The sequence below is a fragment of the Kogia breviceps genome, chromosome 16 (genome assembly GCF_026419965.1).
Source record: "Kogia breviceps isolate mKogBre1 chromosome 16, mKogBre1 haplotype 1, whole genome shotgun sequence".
NCBI classification, from domain to species: domain Eukaryota; kingdom Metazoa; phylum Chordata; class Mammalia; order Artiodactyla; family Physeteridae; genus Kogia; species Kogia breviceps.
The window spans coordinates 14,216,961-14,235,000 of NC_081325.1; the positions used below are offsets into that span (position 1 = coordinate 14,216,961).

Genomic DNA, 18,040 nt, shown 5'->3' on the forward strand with positions numbered 1-18,040 from the left:
TAACATTTAATTTTTTTCCTAGCTCCTATTTGTAGTGATTCATAATATTGAAAGAAATGGCATATTGCGTTAAACTTAGTAGCATTCTGAATTCTGTGTTCATGCATTTGTATGTGCTCTGTGCACAGAACTGACAAGTATTTATTATTATGCTTATGAATAGATAACAACTGCAGTATTTGTAGACTAAAATTCTACAAGTTTAAGAATTGTCAAGAGCTTATATTTGTGATTCGGTCTGTGTTAATGAGATATGTTTCATAATGGGGCCATCGTTTTTGCCAAATTCAGTTGTTCATTAACAACACTCTATTAAAAGTCAAATAATCTGTCAAAACCCCAAAATGGTCATTTCAAAGTAGTATTTCTGTGTGAAATGTTCGCACAGAAAAGGCCATCTGGAGTTCCCAGAGCTGTGTTCAATCTGACATTGATCATGAGCTTTTTCATTTTATAAACATAGAGAATGAGCAGGAAGATTCAGCAGGAAGCCAAGTTCTTGTACATGGGAAGGGCTAGTATATACAGGATCTGATGATGGTTGGCTAACATAAGGAGACTATGAAGGAGAACCTAAATAAAACTTGTAAACTCTTAGATGTTTTCCTGTGACTAATAATGACCAACAGATGTGTACAGATGAGCAACAGCTTGAGAAGATTCTGACACCAATTTTTCCCTCCAAATGCCTTGTTTACAGCCTAATTGTCTAGAAATGGCTATTAAAGACAGAGAGAAATTGGACTAATTCACAACTGGAAACACTGTAACTTTGATTTAGGAGAAATTGTTGAAAAGTATTCAATAAAATTTTGAGCAAATAAATATATTTATTTCAATCATCATTCATTAAATATAACCTATGTGAAACACACCTAATTAGGAACCACAGGGATGTCAAAATGAAAAAAAGTAACACTGTCTCTAAAATCTGAGGTTTTATAGGAAAGATAGCACAAATATATAGCTTTATGTTTGCTGAATGAGTTAATGCAGGAGAGATACAGTATGAGGTTGGCTATAACATGTGACCAAAAAGGGTTCCACTGAAGCCATATGTGAAATCAGAACAGGAATGGATGGTTTGCTGGGCATATCAAGGGGGGTGCCATGGACAATATGGGACTCAAGCTAAGCCTTCAACATGAGGAGGAATGAAACGTGGTAAATATTTAGGAGTACTTCAATCAGTTAGTATACCCAGTGTTTGTGAAGTTTAGTGTGAGGTTAGGTTAATTTGAAGGGCATTGTGTATGCCTGAATAAAAGTTTAGACTTCCAGAGTTAAGTGAAAGTGCTAAGTTGCTAAGCAATGGAGTGACACCATCAGAGTTGAGTTTTAGGAATAAAAATAAGTTAGTTAATTTTTTAAACATGAGATAAGAGAAGAAACACTAGCAGTAGGATGCCCAGTTGAGAAACTATTGCTATAGTCCAGAAAATAAATCATAAGGCTCCAAAGGATAGTAATGGGATTCAAGACCAGATTCAGGGAAAACTGAGAAAAGAGATTCAGTCTATCATATTATTAATAGCTCAGACTATAAAGCCATACTATATAGATTCAAATTCGATTTCTGCTCCTTGCTAATCTGGGCAAATTATTTAAACTCTCTGTGATCCAATTTCCTCTTCTCTAAAATAAAGATAAAAATTATACCTACTTTATAGAATTGTCAGGAGGATTCATACAAAGTTCTTAACAGGTTCTGTCATGTAATAGGTGCCAAATAGGTGTTATTTATTTTAAAAATAATTCTTATTATTGTATAACTTCTGAGTTCCACTAGAAATGTCAGATTGTCTGGGTGTTGGTTGCTTACAAGTGTGAAATGGAAAGTCATAGGAAAGCTGTTTCCCAGAGTGACTTTATTAAGAAAAAAATATATACTAAGTATAACCAAGTGACGAACAAGAAAAATGGAAACATTTATTAGAACAAAGGCACAGGATGATGACATAGCAGTGGAAGAGGCAGTAAGTATATGACCAGAGAGGCTGGAAGAATGAAACAAAGGATTTGTGCAGTGCAGATGATGTAGGGCATTTTGGGAAACCAAGTCCAAGAATTAGAGATAGGTGTTGAATTTCCCCTTTTTGACGTTCATCTCTTGTGCAAGGGCATGTCTACCTTCTTTAAGGTCTGCAGGCTCCTACTTGAAAATACAGGTCCAATTAAGGAGATGACAGTTTGTTATTACTACTAATTTTTGCTGTTTTGTAATTGTATTGTCTATGCCAGCCCTTGTGTAAGGCAATGGGAGTACACATGTGACCAAAACATAGATCACTTTCATGATAAGGAGATGTGAGTGTTTTATGTAACGTAAGCTCTGGGATGTGTAAGAAAAGTACAAGCATGAAAATATGATGTATGGTATGTGTAGTGTAGGCAGAAGAGGTGAAGAGAAGCAAAAGAAAAGCCTTGTGTTGTAATGAAGAAATTATTAGAGGAATATACAAAGAGAAGACATTTTAGATCTAACAGATGGGGAAAAAGGTGGAGAGAAAAAGCAAGAATAACTGAAATCCTTGCAGACTGGAATCAATGATGAATAAATGAGGCAGTGAGGAGGTCCATAGAAGTCTGAAAAAAATGTTGAGCCTCTGGTATGTTTAAGGATTTACATGTTCCTTACCATTTACATACAAATCCCATTAGCCATGTCTTTTCAATAGTACACATGCAAATATCCATTTTAAAAAGTTTTCTGATTATAAATATCAATGGTAGAAAGTGTATACCATACAGAAAATGATGAAAGGATTATGATATCTGTAAAACTACCTTTTTGATATTTTGAGTAATATTCTTCCAAAATTTTTGCAGTTATTATAAATAGACTTATTCACAAATTCAGTATTGAAGCTTAGTATGTGAAAAGCCCAGTTGTAGACATTAGGGATATAGCTGTGAACAAAACAGATAAAGATCCCTACCCTCACGGAGTTTATGTGATGGGAGGGGAATACATAATAAACATCAAACATTATCAATAAATCAATAAATTTTTTAGTATGCTTGAGGGTGATAAATACTATGGGATAAAAAAATACATAGGGTAAAAGAGATTTTAAGTGCCAGGATCGTATCAGTCTGCAACTTTAGATAGGGTAGTTAGGGTAGATCTCATTGAGAAGGAGACATTTGAGTAAATTCTTGAAGATAAGCAATATATTATATATTGTAAATTATTATACTGTATATATATTATACTGTATAAATAGGTTTATATGATACAATATCCTTTTAAAATTTTGTATAGTATAAAGTTTTCTGTCTTTAAACACATTTAAAAAGCTGTCGTAATCTAATGTGAACATTCAGGTTATTTAAAAAATGGTTTTTGTGGTTATATACGATGTTAATGTTGGGGGAAATGGGTGAAGGGTAAACAGAAACTCTCTGGATTATCTTTGCAACTTTTCCTTAAATCTAATATTATTTAAATAATAAGTTCATTAGAAATATTTTTGTAATTGTAAGAAATATGAAGACATTCACACCCAGAAATCTTCGTACTTAAATACCAGTATAGTCTTAGGAATTATTAGATCAGTGTTGATATAATTTCAACCTGTTGGTATAATTTTCAAAAAGAATATGCCAGCAATTCTCCCATGTACTTCCATTTTCATCAAAATTTAGTATTATTTTTAGATTTGCCCAAATTTAGTATTATGTTTTGAATATTGGTCCTTTGGGGATGGTTGTATTGTGGTTTTTATTTTGGGCAGAATAGGACAGAGAAAACACTGAGTTAGTTTCCTGCTGCCACAGAGACTTGTGAGCATGGATGTAGAACCTTGTTCCCAAGGAGGGCACATGGGCCAAATGGCCAGGACGAGGTGGGAATGTGTACACCTTGGGTATACTGATGAGCACTGAACAGCAAACAGATCCGACTACATCTAAATAGGAGTTGTCTCCAATTTCTATGTGTATACAGGCAGTCCAGTACCTTTCTTCCATTCCTTGAGATTACTGTACTGCAGATGCCAACTGGAACTAGAAACTATGCTGGATATCTAAGAAGTAAGTGGAAGAAAAACATTCAAATCTATATGTCTTGAGAATATTTACAATTGACCAAAGATTAAGTTTTCTGCCAATCATAATGAATGTGACTAGAAATAGAGACTAAGTCATCAATAAGACAAATAAATTCTATTTCTTAGACACCTGAATTGAAGGCTTTAAAACCTCTTATAAACAATAGCACCTTTAGAAATGATGTTTCAAATTGGACTATAGTTCTACAGATGCAGGTACCTGTGGAAAACTGTTCTCTCAGCCCCCATCACTGGCATATCCAGTGTTTGATAATAGTTTCCAAAAAGAAATGAATGATCATTTCTATTTCTTACTGATTATATGCAAATTGTGTAGAATTAATGTTACTTTAATTAATACATTGGCATTCCTTGCCTAGTGCTGAGAGCATGTGAGAATTCTAAATTACTAGAAATGGATACAAAGTTATCAACTAATAAGCAAATCTCTTCAAAGCAGGGATTACATTTGTGTTAAAGGGACTAATTTCTACAAATTATTTAGTTCCAACCAGGTGGAAAATTATGAATTAAGTATGTGATTTGTGTTTAGTGTAAAATTACAGAAATATTTCCTAACTTGGAGTCTATTCCAAAGGTTGGCATTTTTCTTTCTATAGAAGACCAGGTAGTAAGTACTTTAAGTTTGTGGTCTATCTGTCTCTGTTGCAATTCTTCAACTCAGTCCTAATAGTATGAAGGAAGCCACAGACAGTATATAAATGAATGTACATGTCTGTGTTCCAATAAAACTTTACTTACAAAAACAGGTAGTGGGCTGGTTGTGTCCATAGTTCGCTTATCCTTTGGCTTACACTCAAACTAGATTAAGCTATTTTGGGTTTGGTAGAACTCATAATTACCGCCAAGATTATGTGACTTTTGTATTTAAGGGAATGCAGTGGGTTAACTGTCCTATTTCTCTGACCTATGCAAAGGCGTGGCTGTAAACAGGAAGATAATAAAGGACCGAGGAAATTACCTAAATAATTCATGCATAAAAGTATTTCTCATCAAAGACTATTGTAGCATAAACTGTGTTAATTTTTACTTCAGTCTTTTCCTACTCTTCGCATTAATTTTTCCAAAACAGTTCCTATGTTTGGCAATAAAGCTGCTTAGGCAAAACTCATAGTAAAACAAGACCTAGGTATTTTATTGTCTTTTTATGCCAATTTTCCTGAACATGTAATTACATTGGGGCTAAGAAGATAGTGAATACCAGAGAGCAGCTTTGGGTCTACAGAGATAACAACGTAGTAGTTACGTATGGTTCCAGCAGGTTCTTTGCTGCCTTTGTCTGATGGCTGCGTACGTGGACCCCATCCATCTAAAGTGTGTAAGAGATGATCATTTTATTGTAGTAAAAGAGAAGCAAACAGAAATTGTGGCACAAATATTTGAAACTCAGGTATTGGTGATATATAATGAACTTAAGAAAAAAATTAATTGAGCTCTCCTAGAACAGGAAAATTAATGATTTCCATTTTTTTTAACTAAATGGTATATTGTTCTGCCATATTAAGAAAAAAATCCAGATTTATTTTTATAATAGAGCCTTAACCTAATAAATAGTTTCTAAAGTTTAACAAAATTAAGTTGGGATTAATTTTCAGGAATAATTCATTCAGGAAGGACTTATTAAAATTCCTTCAACTGAGCTGGATCCTTAATCTACACATTGTTTACTGACCCTGTTTCTGTCCAGTTTTTTTTTAATTCTCATGGATTATTTCTTATATTTTCAAGCTAATTGTTCTTACCAACCCCTTGAAGGTTGTAATTATGGAATTTTTTGATTTATCTTTCATGAAGTTCCATAATTACCTTTTATGTTTCAGATTTTTTTCTGTATTTCCACAACTTTTTGTGAGACCTCATTAAAGTTTAAGAAATTCATTAGTTAATGACTTTATTGCTAAAAATGAAAGTCATCCAACAGCCTTATTCACATATGGTCTAAGTTTTCCAAGTGTTGTTTTTAGAACCTAGGTTGGCTAGAAAATTACTAGTCTTTTCTCATCATATGGTGTAGAAATCTCATCAATGAATATTTAATGTTTGTAAAACATTACAAACATTAATGTTTGTAAGATGTTTTGTAAGACCTTTCAGAGACTCTCAGAAGTGAAGACAATGAGGCTATTTTCAATTAACATAAATAAGTGCTTAAAACTTTAAGAAATTTTATTTTCAGAGTTTATAGATAAAAAGAAATAACTTCAGATGAATATAAAAAGAAATCTCAGTAAATAAAATTCAATTACTATTTTCCTTTAGATACTTTTTAAAAATTGTGTCTCTAGCATTTTTTTAACATCTTTATTGGAGTATAATTGCTTTACAATGTTGTGTTAGTTGCTGCTGTATAACAAAGTGAATCAGCTATATATATACATATATCCCCATATCTCCTCCCTCTTGCGTCTTCCTCCCACCCTCCCTATCTCACCCCTTCTAGGTAGACATAGACTATTTCTTATCGGTGTATATGTGAGTGCATGTGCACATTGAATAGCAATGTTAGTAGCTGTAAGATATTTCATCTTGAATTCTTTTTCTGTTACTTATGATAGATCTCTGTACATCCCATCAACATGTTTCCATCTGGCTCTTCTTATGATTAACATTTTCCAGTTGGCTGCTCCTATTTAGAGTTGCAGTTTATGATTATGAAGTGGAATTAATATAACTAAATTAAATTAGAGAAGATCTTGCATTTGCAGGAAAAATGGAATAGCAGGTACCAGAAGATCTTGCATTTGCAGGAAAAATGGAATAGCAGGAACCAGATTTACTCTCCTGACTAAAACAATTAAAAAAAAAAAAACAACAGAGAAAAATTTCTGAAGAATGGTATTCTAGAATGGTGCCTGGGCATCAGACAACGAATGACAGTGATGCCTGAGAGTCAGGAAATAGGTGAAATGAGCTCTATGAGTGTCCCAGTGTTCTGTTCTGAAAGACTCGTCAGGTTGAAGTACAGGAAGGGAGAATCCAGGTGGAGCCTGGCTGACTTATGGAAGTGATGAGATAGAGCTGAGTGTAAAGAGAGACTAAGAAGACTAGAGTTCACAGGACAGAGGACCAGAGTAAAGAGAGCTGCACAGAGAGAGAACTTTAAAGATATGCAGAGGGCTTCCATGAGTATTCAGCAGGGTAATCATCAGCACATGATTAGAACTATTAGAAAATTATTAGAAATAATTTATTAACTATTAATTATTAATCACATTAATATTAGAAAACTAATAGAGAACAGAGGAAAAATACATCTGAAAAGATTAGAGGAAGCAGTACCTCACATTCACACAAGGCCTAGAATAACACCTGTTCCCACCAGTCAGATTGGAAAACCTCATAATTCATTGGGCATTGGGAAAAGTACTCAGAAGGACCATGCCTAAATAGCAGGGAATAATTAGCCTCAGACTATACACAGATCGGGCACTGCCTAACAAATCTTAGGAGCAAGACCCGAATGGACTAAACTGTTTCCAAGAAACTTAACTACATCCTAGAACAATATTCAAGAATATTTGTTGGAATGCAAAATATCTATCATCCAACAAGAAAAATTTACAGTGTCTGGGAACCAATCAAAGTTTACTAGCATGCAAAGTTATATATGGGAAATAATGAGGACAAAATTCAATCAGTTAACTGACTCAAAATTGGCACATTGTTAGAATAGCAGAGAAGTTTGAAATAGTTGCCATAATTATATTCCATATGTTCAAAAAGTTATGGAGAGACATGCAAGATATTAAAAAAAGCCAAATTGAACTTCTAGAGATGAAAACTATAATGTCTGAAATGAAAAATTCAGGGAATGGACTCAGGGTCAAGTTACACATTGCAGAAGAAAGGACTAGTGAACATGAAGACATAAAATTAGAAACTCTCTAAAATAAAAACGCACAGAGAAAAAAAAATTTTTTAAAGGGCAACAGTGAGCTATACAACAACTTAAAAGTAGTCTAATATATGTAGTTAGAATCTCAGAAAGGAGAGGACAGAACAAATCATTGATAACTGAAGAAAATAAAATTTGATAAAAATCCTAAAATCACAGATCTAAGAAACTCAATACATCCTAGGAACAAAAACATAAGATAAACCACCCCAATCCACATCATAATCAAATTTTACAAAACCAATGGCAAAGAGGGTAAAAAACACATATTAAGTACAGAGCAAATAAGAATGAGACAACCAAGAAAACAGTGAAATAACATCTTTAAAGCATTATAAATTTAAAAAGGCAATCTGGAATTGCATATCTGCAAAAATATTTTTCAAAAACAGAGACAAAATAATGAGTTTTGTAGACAGAAAAATTCAATTTATTGCCAGCAGATCTGCACTAAAAGAAATGTTAGGAAGGGGAAAATGATACCAGATGGAAATATGGATCTACACAAAGGAACAAAGAACGTGAGAAATCATCACTACACGTGTAAATAGATATTTTTCTTATTATTTCAATTTCTTATAAAGATAATGGAACTTTTAAACATATTTAGAAAGAAAATTAGAAAGTACTTTGAATTTAATTTAATTTTTAAAACATGTGAAATGTTGTGAGAGACCACTAAGCAATGCTTACTGGGGGAATTTATACCACCAAAGTATGGTATTAGAAAAATGAAAGTTTTTAAGTCAATGACTTCAGCTTCTACCTTAAGAAATTAGAAAATCAAGATCAAATTAAAACCAGATAAAGCAGAAGAAAGACAATAATAAAGATAAGAGTGGAAAATAGTGAAATAGATGATAGGAAAACAATATAGACAAACATACGAAATCAAAAGCTTATTTGAGTAAATCAATAAAATTGATTGATGGCTAGCTAGACTGGTTAGGAGAAAAAGAGAGAACACACAAATTTCCAGAACTGGGCATGAATGAGGTTACATCACTAAAGATATTTAAAGGATAATAATGGAATATTTTGACCAACATTGTGCCAATACATTTCAAAATGGTGTAAAATGGACAAGTTCCTTGAAAGACACAAACTGCTAAATCTCATTCAAGAAAAAATAGATAATCTGAGTAGCCTTATACTTATTAAAGAAATTGGATATTTAGTTGTTTCTTTAAAGAAAACTGCAAGCCTTGATGATTTCACTGGTGAATTCTATCAAACATTTAAGGAGGAAAATCCTATCAATTTTATACAAAACACTTTCTGAAAACTGAACAAAATTCTTCACAACTTATCTTGTGAGGTCTACATTACCAAGATACCAAACTCAGACAAAGAGATTACAATAAAAGAAAATTATAGACCAATATCTCTCATGAACATACATGTGAAAACTGTTAAAGCTTTCATAAATTGAATATATCATGACCAAGTGGAATTCATCCCAGAATGAAAGAGATGAATGGAATGAAGGATTTACATCCAAAATATTCAAAATTAATTCCATTCAATTCACCATATTGTCAAACTGAAAAAAAAACAAAAACAAAAACCCACATGATCATCCGTATAGATGCAGAAAAATCATTTGGTAAAATTCAACATTCATTCCTGATAAAAATCCTCAGCAAACTTGAAATAGAAGTCACTTTCTTCAACCTGATAATGGAGAACTATGAAAAAGTAGTGATGCTAACATGAAACTAAACATCATACTTAAGACTAAAAGAATGAATGAATGTTTTCTCTCTAAGATCATGAAGCCAAAAAATGCCCACTCCTGCCATTTCTATTCTAAATTATACTACTATTCAATTTCAACCAATGAAATAAGGCAAGAAAATATTAAAGGTATTAAGATGGCAGAGGAAAAAGTAAAATTGTCTTTATTTGAAGACAACATGTTTGTCAATGTAGAAAACATGATGGAATCTACAAAAAGTCACTAAAACTAATAAATGAGTTTAACAAGTTTGCAAAATACAAGATCAATACACAGAAAATAAACAGCAATTGAAATAAAAACAATGCATTTATAATACCATCAAAAATATCAGGGCTTCCCTGGTTGCGCAGTGGTTGAGAGTACGCCTGCCGATGCAGGGGACATGAGTTCGTGCCCCGGTCCGGGAAGATCCCACATGCCGCGGAGCGGCTGGGCCTGTGAGCCATGGCCGCTGAGCCTGCGCGTCCGGAGCCTGTGCTCCGCAACGGGAGAGGCCACAACAGTGAGAGGCCCGTGTACGGCAAAAAAAAAACAAAAACCAAGTACTTAAGGAAAATCTACAAAAGATGTGCAAGACTTGTACACTTAAAATAATGAAACATTGGTAAGGTAATTAAGGAATACCTATACAAACAGAGACATGTATTTTGTTCATGGTTTGGAGACTCAATATTGTGAAGATTTTGATTATCCCCAAATTGATCCATAGATTCAACACAATTTCAAAGTCCAGCAGATATCTCTTTTTTTTTGGTAGAAATTGCCAAACTGATTAAAAAATTCATCTGGAAATGTAAAAACTTAAAATAGCCAAAACAACTTTAAAAAATATGAGCAAAGTTGGAGTACTAATTCTAACAGATTTATTGATTTATTTCAAACCAGTCATTATGACATTTCAATTAAGATAAACAAATAGATTAATGGAAGAGAATAGAAAGAAACAGAAATATATACACAAATATATGGATTTTTGACAAAGGTATAAAAGGAAATCAGTAGACAAAGGATAGTCTTTTCAGAAAACAGTGCTGGAATAACTGGCTATCTATAGAAAAAAAGAAGAACCTCGGTTCATACCTTGTCCTATAAACAAAAAGTAAAGCAAAATGGATCATATACATCAATGTAAAACCTCAATCTATTAAAAACTTCTAAAAGAAAACATAGAAAATTTTTGTGATCTTTGGTTAATAAAAGATTTCTTAGATATGACACCAAAAGTACAATCCATAAAAGGAAAAAAAAAGAAAATAGGCTTTGGCATCTTCAAAAACAATGCTAAGAGAATGAAAAGTTAAGTCCCATGCTATAAGAAAATATTTTCACCTTATATAGCTGATAAAGGACTTGTATCCATGATATATAAGGAACTCTCAACTCAATAATAATAATTTTTTAAAAAACAACTCAAAATTGGCAAATGGTTTGACCAGACACTTCACCGAAGAAGATATACAAATGTTAAATTAGCAGATGAAAAACATACATTAGGGAAATGCAAATTAAAACCACAATGAGATACCACTACACACCTATTAGAAAACCTAACATTAAAAAGACTGACTATGTCAAGTGTTGGCAAGAGAAACAGGAACTCTCATGTACTTCTGGTGGGAATGCAAAACAATAGAACGTCTTTGGAGTATGATTTGGCAGTTTCCTAAAACTTTAATCCTATACCTTTCATCTGATCCTGCCATTCCACTCCTACATATTAATCCAAGAGAAAGGAAAGCCAGACAAAGAAGAAGCCATGCATACTATGTGATTCAGTTTATAAAAGGTCTAGAATATGCTGTTGTCTGTAGTGACAGAAAGTAGATCACTGGTTGCTTGGATACTATGGCCTCAACAAAAATCTCTATAAAGCAATATTTCTCAAAGTTAGAGTGGTGGGCCTTGTGCATCAGGATTGACTAGAAGGGCTTATTTTAAAATTCAGCCTTAAATTTAATGCCATTTATACAGAGGATGGTTAGAAAAGGAGCTGAAATAAAGTAGTGCAGAGTAAGCACAATTTCAAAAACAGATGTGTTTGCTCTATTCAAGTTTATACTTGTTGGGTAATGGGCATGTGGTAAGCTGTTTGATGGCCTGATTTAAGAGTACAGTGCAAAAGAAGTAAGAAAAGTTATGTAAATTAATTGAGCCTCATGTTTTTCTTATGAAACTGGAGATAATAAGACTCTTGAGAATTTTTAAAGAAATAAATATTGTGTGTAAAACACATACTACTCTGCAGCTTCGATTTGTGGAAAGTGTCCCAGGAAGATTGATATCTATCTACCTATCTATCTATTGATCTATCTACCTACCTATTTTAAATTCTTATTTTGCCATTTTAAATTATTGTTTATTTTCATGTTTTAACCTTCTTTCTTTTTATTTGTTTATTTCTATTTTATAAATAATTTCTCTTTAAATTTTATCTTTATATTTGCATATGTCACTTGGCTGTCTTTTCCCAGAGATATATGCTAGAATTTTGTATGTATACTCTCAAATACTGATTTTTTTTCTCCTATGGTACAAAAAAACCCATCAGGGCCTTAAAATTAAGGGTAACAGTCTTTTAAAAAACCCCTCAGTTTCATCCCTACTGTCTCTGATGACCATGTTCAAAGTCGAACTTTGCAACACCTGGTTCATTATCAAATGCAAACCCTGAAGGGAGCTAACTGAATGAATCCATATACTCTTTGTTCTATGCAATCAACCTGTGATCTTCCAGAGGATTATTAACAACATGCTGTCTGTCTGGAATAGCCATCTGTGTTATTGATGATGTAATATATTCTACCAGCACCACCTTACATAACCACCTCCTTTGAATCATTTTGGTTAAATCACAGCCACACTCTGTCCAGTTTAGATTGTAGTCCAAAGATTCTCTACATGAGTACTGAGTTGGTAGGACATTTTGTTTCTTGGCAAGGGCTCTAAATGCTAGACATAAATCTCACCACTGTCCAGACTAGGAAACATTCTGGAAAACCCAGGCTACCCAGACTTCCACAGTTAGTGGCACCATTAGAACTTTATATCTCACTTCCTTACCTCAATTGCTCCTCAAAGAACCAATGCTTTTCAGCTGCCTCAAATCTTTTCGGATCCTTTAGTATTACTCTAATGCTGAGCCTCTGATCCAAGAAGTATCTTTAGTTCGGTCTTCCTCAGTTTTATAGTCTCTCAATGACCAACTTTCAATGCATGATATAATTTATCACACTATCACAGGTCAGTTTCTCAGCAGTATGGGTTCTATTCCCTGTCTGCTCTTATCTCTAGTCCAAGATAAGGATGACATTTGTTGAGATCTGAGTAGATCAAACTGATCTCTTTATCATTCTCAGCAACAAATATTTTTCTTCCCCTCCTTTTTCATGCAGTAGACTCTTATGTTACTCCAACTCTCTGTTAAGGGCATTTCTTTGGCTCCTTCTATGTTAGCCTAAGCCTAGGAATAATTAATTGAGGTATTTGTGCTCCTGTATTGCTGTTTATTCTTCTATTATACCCCATGGTACATTGTGGATTATTGATTTGTCTTTTTACCCTTTGAGGACAGTAGCTGTCTAATTCATCTTTTGAATCCTCATAACTTAGCACAGTTCCAGGGTTATATTATGTACTCAGTTGATGTTTAATTATTGCTTCATTGTGTAATGATTATTTATATATCATAATAGTTTTAAAAATTTGAAAAACACTAAATTCATTCAATTTCCTTTAATGAGTATTTGTTATTAAAAAAAAAAAAAGAGGTATAAAGTCCTGTTTCCAAGTCCAAACCTCTTATTAACTTAAACCTTGAGTTTTTTGAATTACCCACTTTGAAGTAATTCTTTTTATACCTGAAAAATGGATTTATTGAAATGTTTGAGATAAAAATATGTATTACGAGAAGCATAAGACAAACATTTCAAGAGTACAAAATTAGTTGTAGAAATAACATAATTTTCCGGTAAACCCACATTGTATTACAAATGTGCAAAGCTTTTTGATATAAAAGTTTTGGTTTTGTTATTATTTTTTTAATACTGAGCACTCATTTTTATTTATCCATTTCCCATTGAGAGGTAACTCCTTGCATGCATTTTATCTATCCATTATTCAAGGCTCAATCTTCTCAAGGGGATAACAGCTCACCACTCTGAGATTTGAACTGTAATTAATCCAGTGGCAAGGATTTTTCTCTCATGGATTCCAGAGTTAGCCAGAAATTTTAATGTCAAGATGTAAAAGCCTGTAAGGTGTTAAGGTTTCCCTCAGATTCTATCCCACAGGAGGCTAAACCCACAACTTCCCTTCTGTTTCTCATTCAGAAAAAAAAAAAAAATACTATATTTGCATTCAGAATTGTTCAGTGATTGCTTTTTTGTGTTGGTGGTTCATTTCTTCACGTCAACGTGGCTCTCATATTTTTCCTTTAAGATCAGGTTGTTGATTTAGGGCTTTGTAAACTTTGTTGTCTGGTGTCTGGATTTTCACTGAGGACGACCTTCCCTTGATCGTCTTCTAGGTCCTGATTAGGAAGAAGGGAGAGCATATAGATTGTAAATGTGATGAAACTATAGTGTTTAAGAATATGATATTTTATGCATAACTATATCTATAAAAGACCATCATTTCTTATTATAATAAATGTTAAATTATGTTTTCTTAGTAATATATTCTGGTTATGATGATGAAACCAAGTCCTCTTTTGATCAAAGGTATATGAAAATAATAATTTAAAGTGATGATTTTAGTTCCTTAGAAAATTTGGATGAATTTGCATGTTTAGAAGAAATCTGTGATAAAGCCTTCAGTTAAAAATTATGTGTACAACCTAAATGTCCTGCGTTAGATGAATGGAAAAAGAAGATGTGGTACATATATACAATGGAATATTACTCAGCCATTAAAAAGAACAAAATTGGGTCATTTGTAGAAATGTGGATGGACCTAGAGTCTGTCATACAGAGTGAACTAAGCCCGGAAGAGAAAAACAAATATCGTATATTAATGCATATATGTGGAATCTAGAAAAATCTTACAGATGAACCTATTTGTAGGGCAGGAATAGAAATGTAGACATAGAGAACAGATATGTGGACATGGTGGGGGAAGGGGAATGAGGGGCTAATTGGGAGATTAAGTTTGACATAAATACACTACCATTTGTAAAATAGCTAGTGGGAACATGCTTTATAGCACAGGGAGCTCAGCTCGGTGCTCTGTGATGACCTAGTTGGGTGGATGGGGGGTGGCTGGGAGGGAGGTCCAAGAGGGAGGGGATATAGGTATACATTTAGCTGATTCACTTCATTGTACAGCAGAAACTAATGCAACATTGTAAAGCAATTTCACTCCAATAAAAAAAAAATTATGTGTACAATTGAGTCTTTAGTTCCAAATGTCTAGATTGTACTGGGTTAAAAATCAGATATACCTATAATGCATTTATAAGCCTTCAACTTCTTTTGACTATTAGTATATAATTATCTTAGAAATTCCAAACATGTAATTATTTTAAGTTCCACAAGGGAAATCTTTGAGTTTTGAATGCATCAGAATATAAGGTAACCTATGTGGAAGATTAGAAAATGCACATAAATAAAGTTATAAAGAAAATTATAGTGCATGGATGATACATACATGTATATAACCTACTCATTATATCAAAATTTTGTACATACCTATATTAATCATTTTCTATATGTGTGCAGTAGATGCAGTTTTGAATTTACTTTTGTCTCAAACTGTAACCTCATTTTAAATAATAGTTTCATAGAGTTCAGGTCTACCTGCTACCTATTTTTGCTCGACTCTGGTATTCAAGGGTTTCTTTTCAAATTAATTCTACTTGAGTCTACCTCAGTGGTTCAGTATGTCTAGCACTTTACGTGAGTATAATTGCCTTTCTTTTAACATTTTTTTCTTATATTTTATTAATAGTGAAAGATTTATTTTCTGATTCATATCATCAAAATACTATGCTCAAAATAAAATATATTAGAAGACTCTCCTTTTCTTTGGTTTGTCTTAATATAACAAAAGGTTTATCATATATGCAAATTACCATAGTCAATATACTTACCTTGAATTCTTCTTTTGGCTTGTATCTTCCTCACAGGTGTGTCTGAAATTAAATAGCTTTAGTTAAAAATACTTTGAAATTATGGCTAATATGAGACAGGAAACCATAGTTGAGCAGAAGAGTATAAAGTTTTAAATAACCATCATGTAAACATGTAGATTTCTTTTGGAGTAGTGAGATTTTTGCGCTGGCAACAAACAGACATTTGTTTTCCATATATCATAATGAATGTTTACTATTTGCAAAACATATTGTTTTATTATGGCATGTAGCACCCCAGATGATGTTCCATTTTTGCATGGAGTGACTTACATGAGTTTTTCACCCTTTTTATGAAAAGCATCACTTTATGATGAAAGGATGTCTAACATTCTATAAAGTTTAGCAGAAGTATCTTCCCAGATATATCCACTCATTTTTTCCGGTCATTCCTATTTGTGATGTATCAGACTTCTGCCTCTGTAAAATTCTCATTGTAAATTAACCTATGATCAACTTATAATACATGAGGACAACAAAATATCATAACTCTAGAAATATACCAGTAAGCAATTCAGGAAGTGTGCCAGCATACTCCCAAATTTAATTCCAATCCTACAAGACCATTTAAAAGTTAAGTAGCTAAAACTAATAAAATCTTTCTTATTTTAGAATTTTAAGTGTCTCATAACAATGCAGTTTTTTGTTTTTATAGCTGCAAAATACTTCCCAATTCCTCATTTTTCTTTTAACTCATTGACAAGACCACTTGGTCAACCTAAATTCACATTTTCACTCTGTTGTTGGACATTTGAGATCAATGAATAAGTGTGGTCCCTATAGCGACTTTGTTTCTCTGCTTACCTTCTTTATTTTTTCTCCAAGTTTTGACTTCTTGATTTTTATATATCATCTATACTCAACAATGAAGTCAAAATTTTTGTTTTATATATATATTCAATTCTCTGAGATTCCATAAAAAATAAGACATGAGACTATCACCAACAGTATTTTGGGCTGTATAATATCAAGTTTAAAGAAAAGGGAAAGAAACATTAAGCATTTTTTGAAGAATTCTGTTTCTGTCTACATAGCACATTTCCAACATGTCTTTCCCCCCCAGAATATAAGATACATAACCATTTATCACACTATATTAATACTATAATAAAATACATAACTATAGAAAACCTCATTAGATTGGATAGTGAGGGAAAGTTTATGTGAGATAGAAAAGTCTGAATTATAGAATATGCTCCAGTTGATATATTTTTCTTAACTTCAGGTTTACTTGATCACAAAAAGTGGCTTATAAAATGTTGTCATGAAAAGATGGATCCAGTCTTTTAGCAGTGAATAAAAGCACTGTTTATAATGGACTTATTAAATTCCAAAGAGCACTTACTATGCAATTTAAAACAAGATTTCAACATTACTTTTCAAAACAAGCACTTACACTCAGATTTTCTTTTATAAATTTGGCAGCATCCAATTAATTATATCCAATTAACTAACTTGTTAATTTATTACTATTTGGCTATGATAAAATCAAAATAAGAAGTGTTCATTGTGGCAAACAAACATCTCTGGAAGAAAAGCTTGATTAAAATGCAGAAAACCAGATTTGCTCTCAGTGGCTCTCTGCCATCTCAAACTGAATGATACTTGTATTAGGTCGTATTATTATTATTATTGTGTGTGTGTGCTAGGCGGGCCTCTCACTGTTGTGGCCTCTCCCGTTGCGGAGCACAGGCTCCGGACGCGCAGGCTCAGCGGCCATGGCTCACGGGCCCAGCAGCTCCGCGGCATGTGGGATCTTCCCGGACTGGGGCACGAACCCGTCCCCTGCATCGGCAGGCGGATTCTAAACCACTGAGCCACCAGGGAAGCCCTAGGTCGTATTTAGAGAAGCTAAATGTGGCAATATAAATCAATCATTGAACAATCCCACAAAAATGCTCCTCTCCACCACATGTTTCCTGAAACATACAAAATGCTTCAGCTCACTTATTTGCAAGATTTTTGCATTTTTACATCGCTTTGCCTTTGGAAATTTGGAGTGTAAAATATTACTTTGTTGACTATGTTAACGTTAATTGACCATAATCCTGATAGTAGCTAACATCACTGAGAGTTTATATGTGCTGAACATTATTCCAAGTGCTTTTCATATATTGATTCATTTATATGCAGGTAACATTACTATTCCCACTTTTCAGATTAAGAAAGCAAGGCAGAAAAGCATCAATTTATAATACAAGTTAGTT

The 18,040-nt window shown here is 33.1% G+C and overlaps 1 protein-coding gene across 6 annotated transcripts in view; it reads right to left on the minus strand.

Moving 5' to 3' along the window:
• Window positions 1–10,551: 10,551 nt before the first annotated feature.
• POSTN (periostin) overlaps window positions 10,552–18,040 on the minus strand; it is a 37,666-nt gene continuing 30,177 nt past the window's right edge. For 5 of the 6 annotated variants that reach the window (XM_067016905.1, XM_067016906.1, XM_059042147.2 and 2 more), the window contains 2 exons: window positions 15,795–15,836; window positions 12,093–14,237 (listed from right to left, as the gene is read on the minus strand). In XM_067016905.1, the coding sequence (XP_066873006.1) occupies window positions 14,200–14,237; window positions 15,795–15,836 (80 nt within the window). In that variant the 3' untranslated portion in view covers window positions 12,093–14,199. Of the gene's footprint in view, window positions 14,238–15,794; window positions 15,837–18,040 lie in introns of all 6 variants that reach the window. The other variant, XM_059042148.2, reaches the window with a different exon arrangement.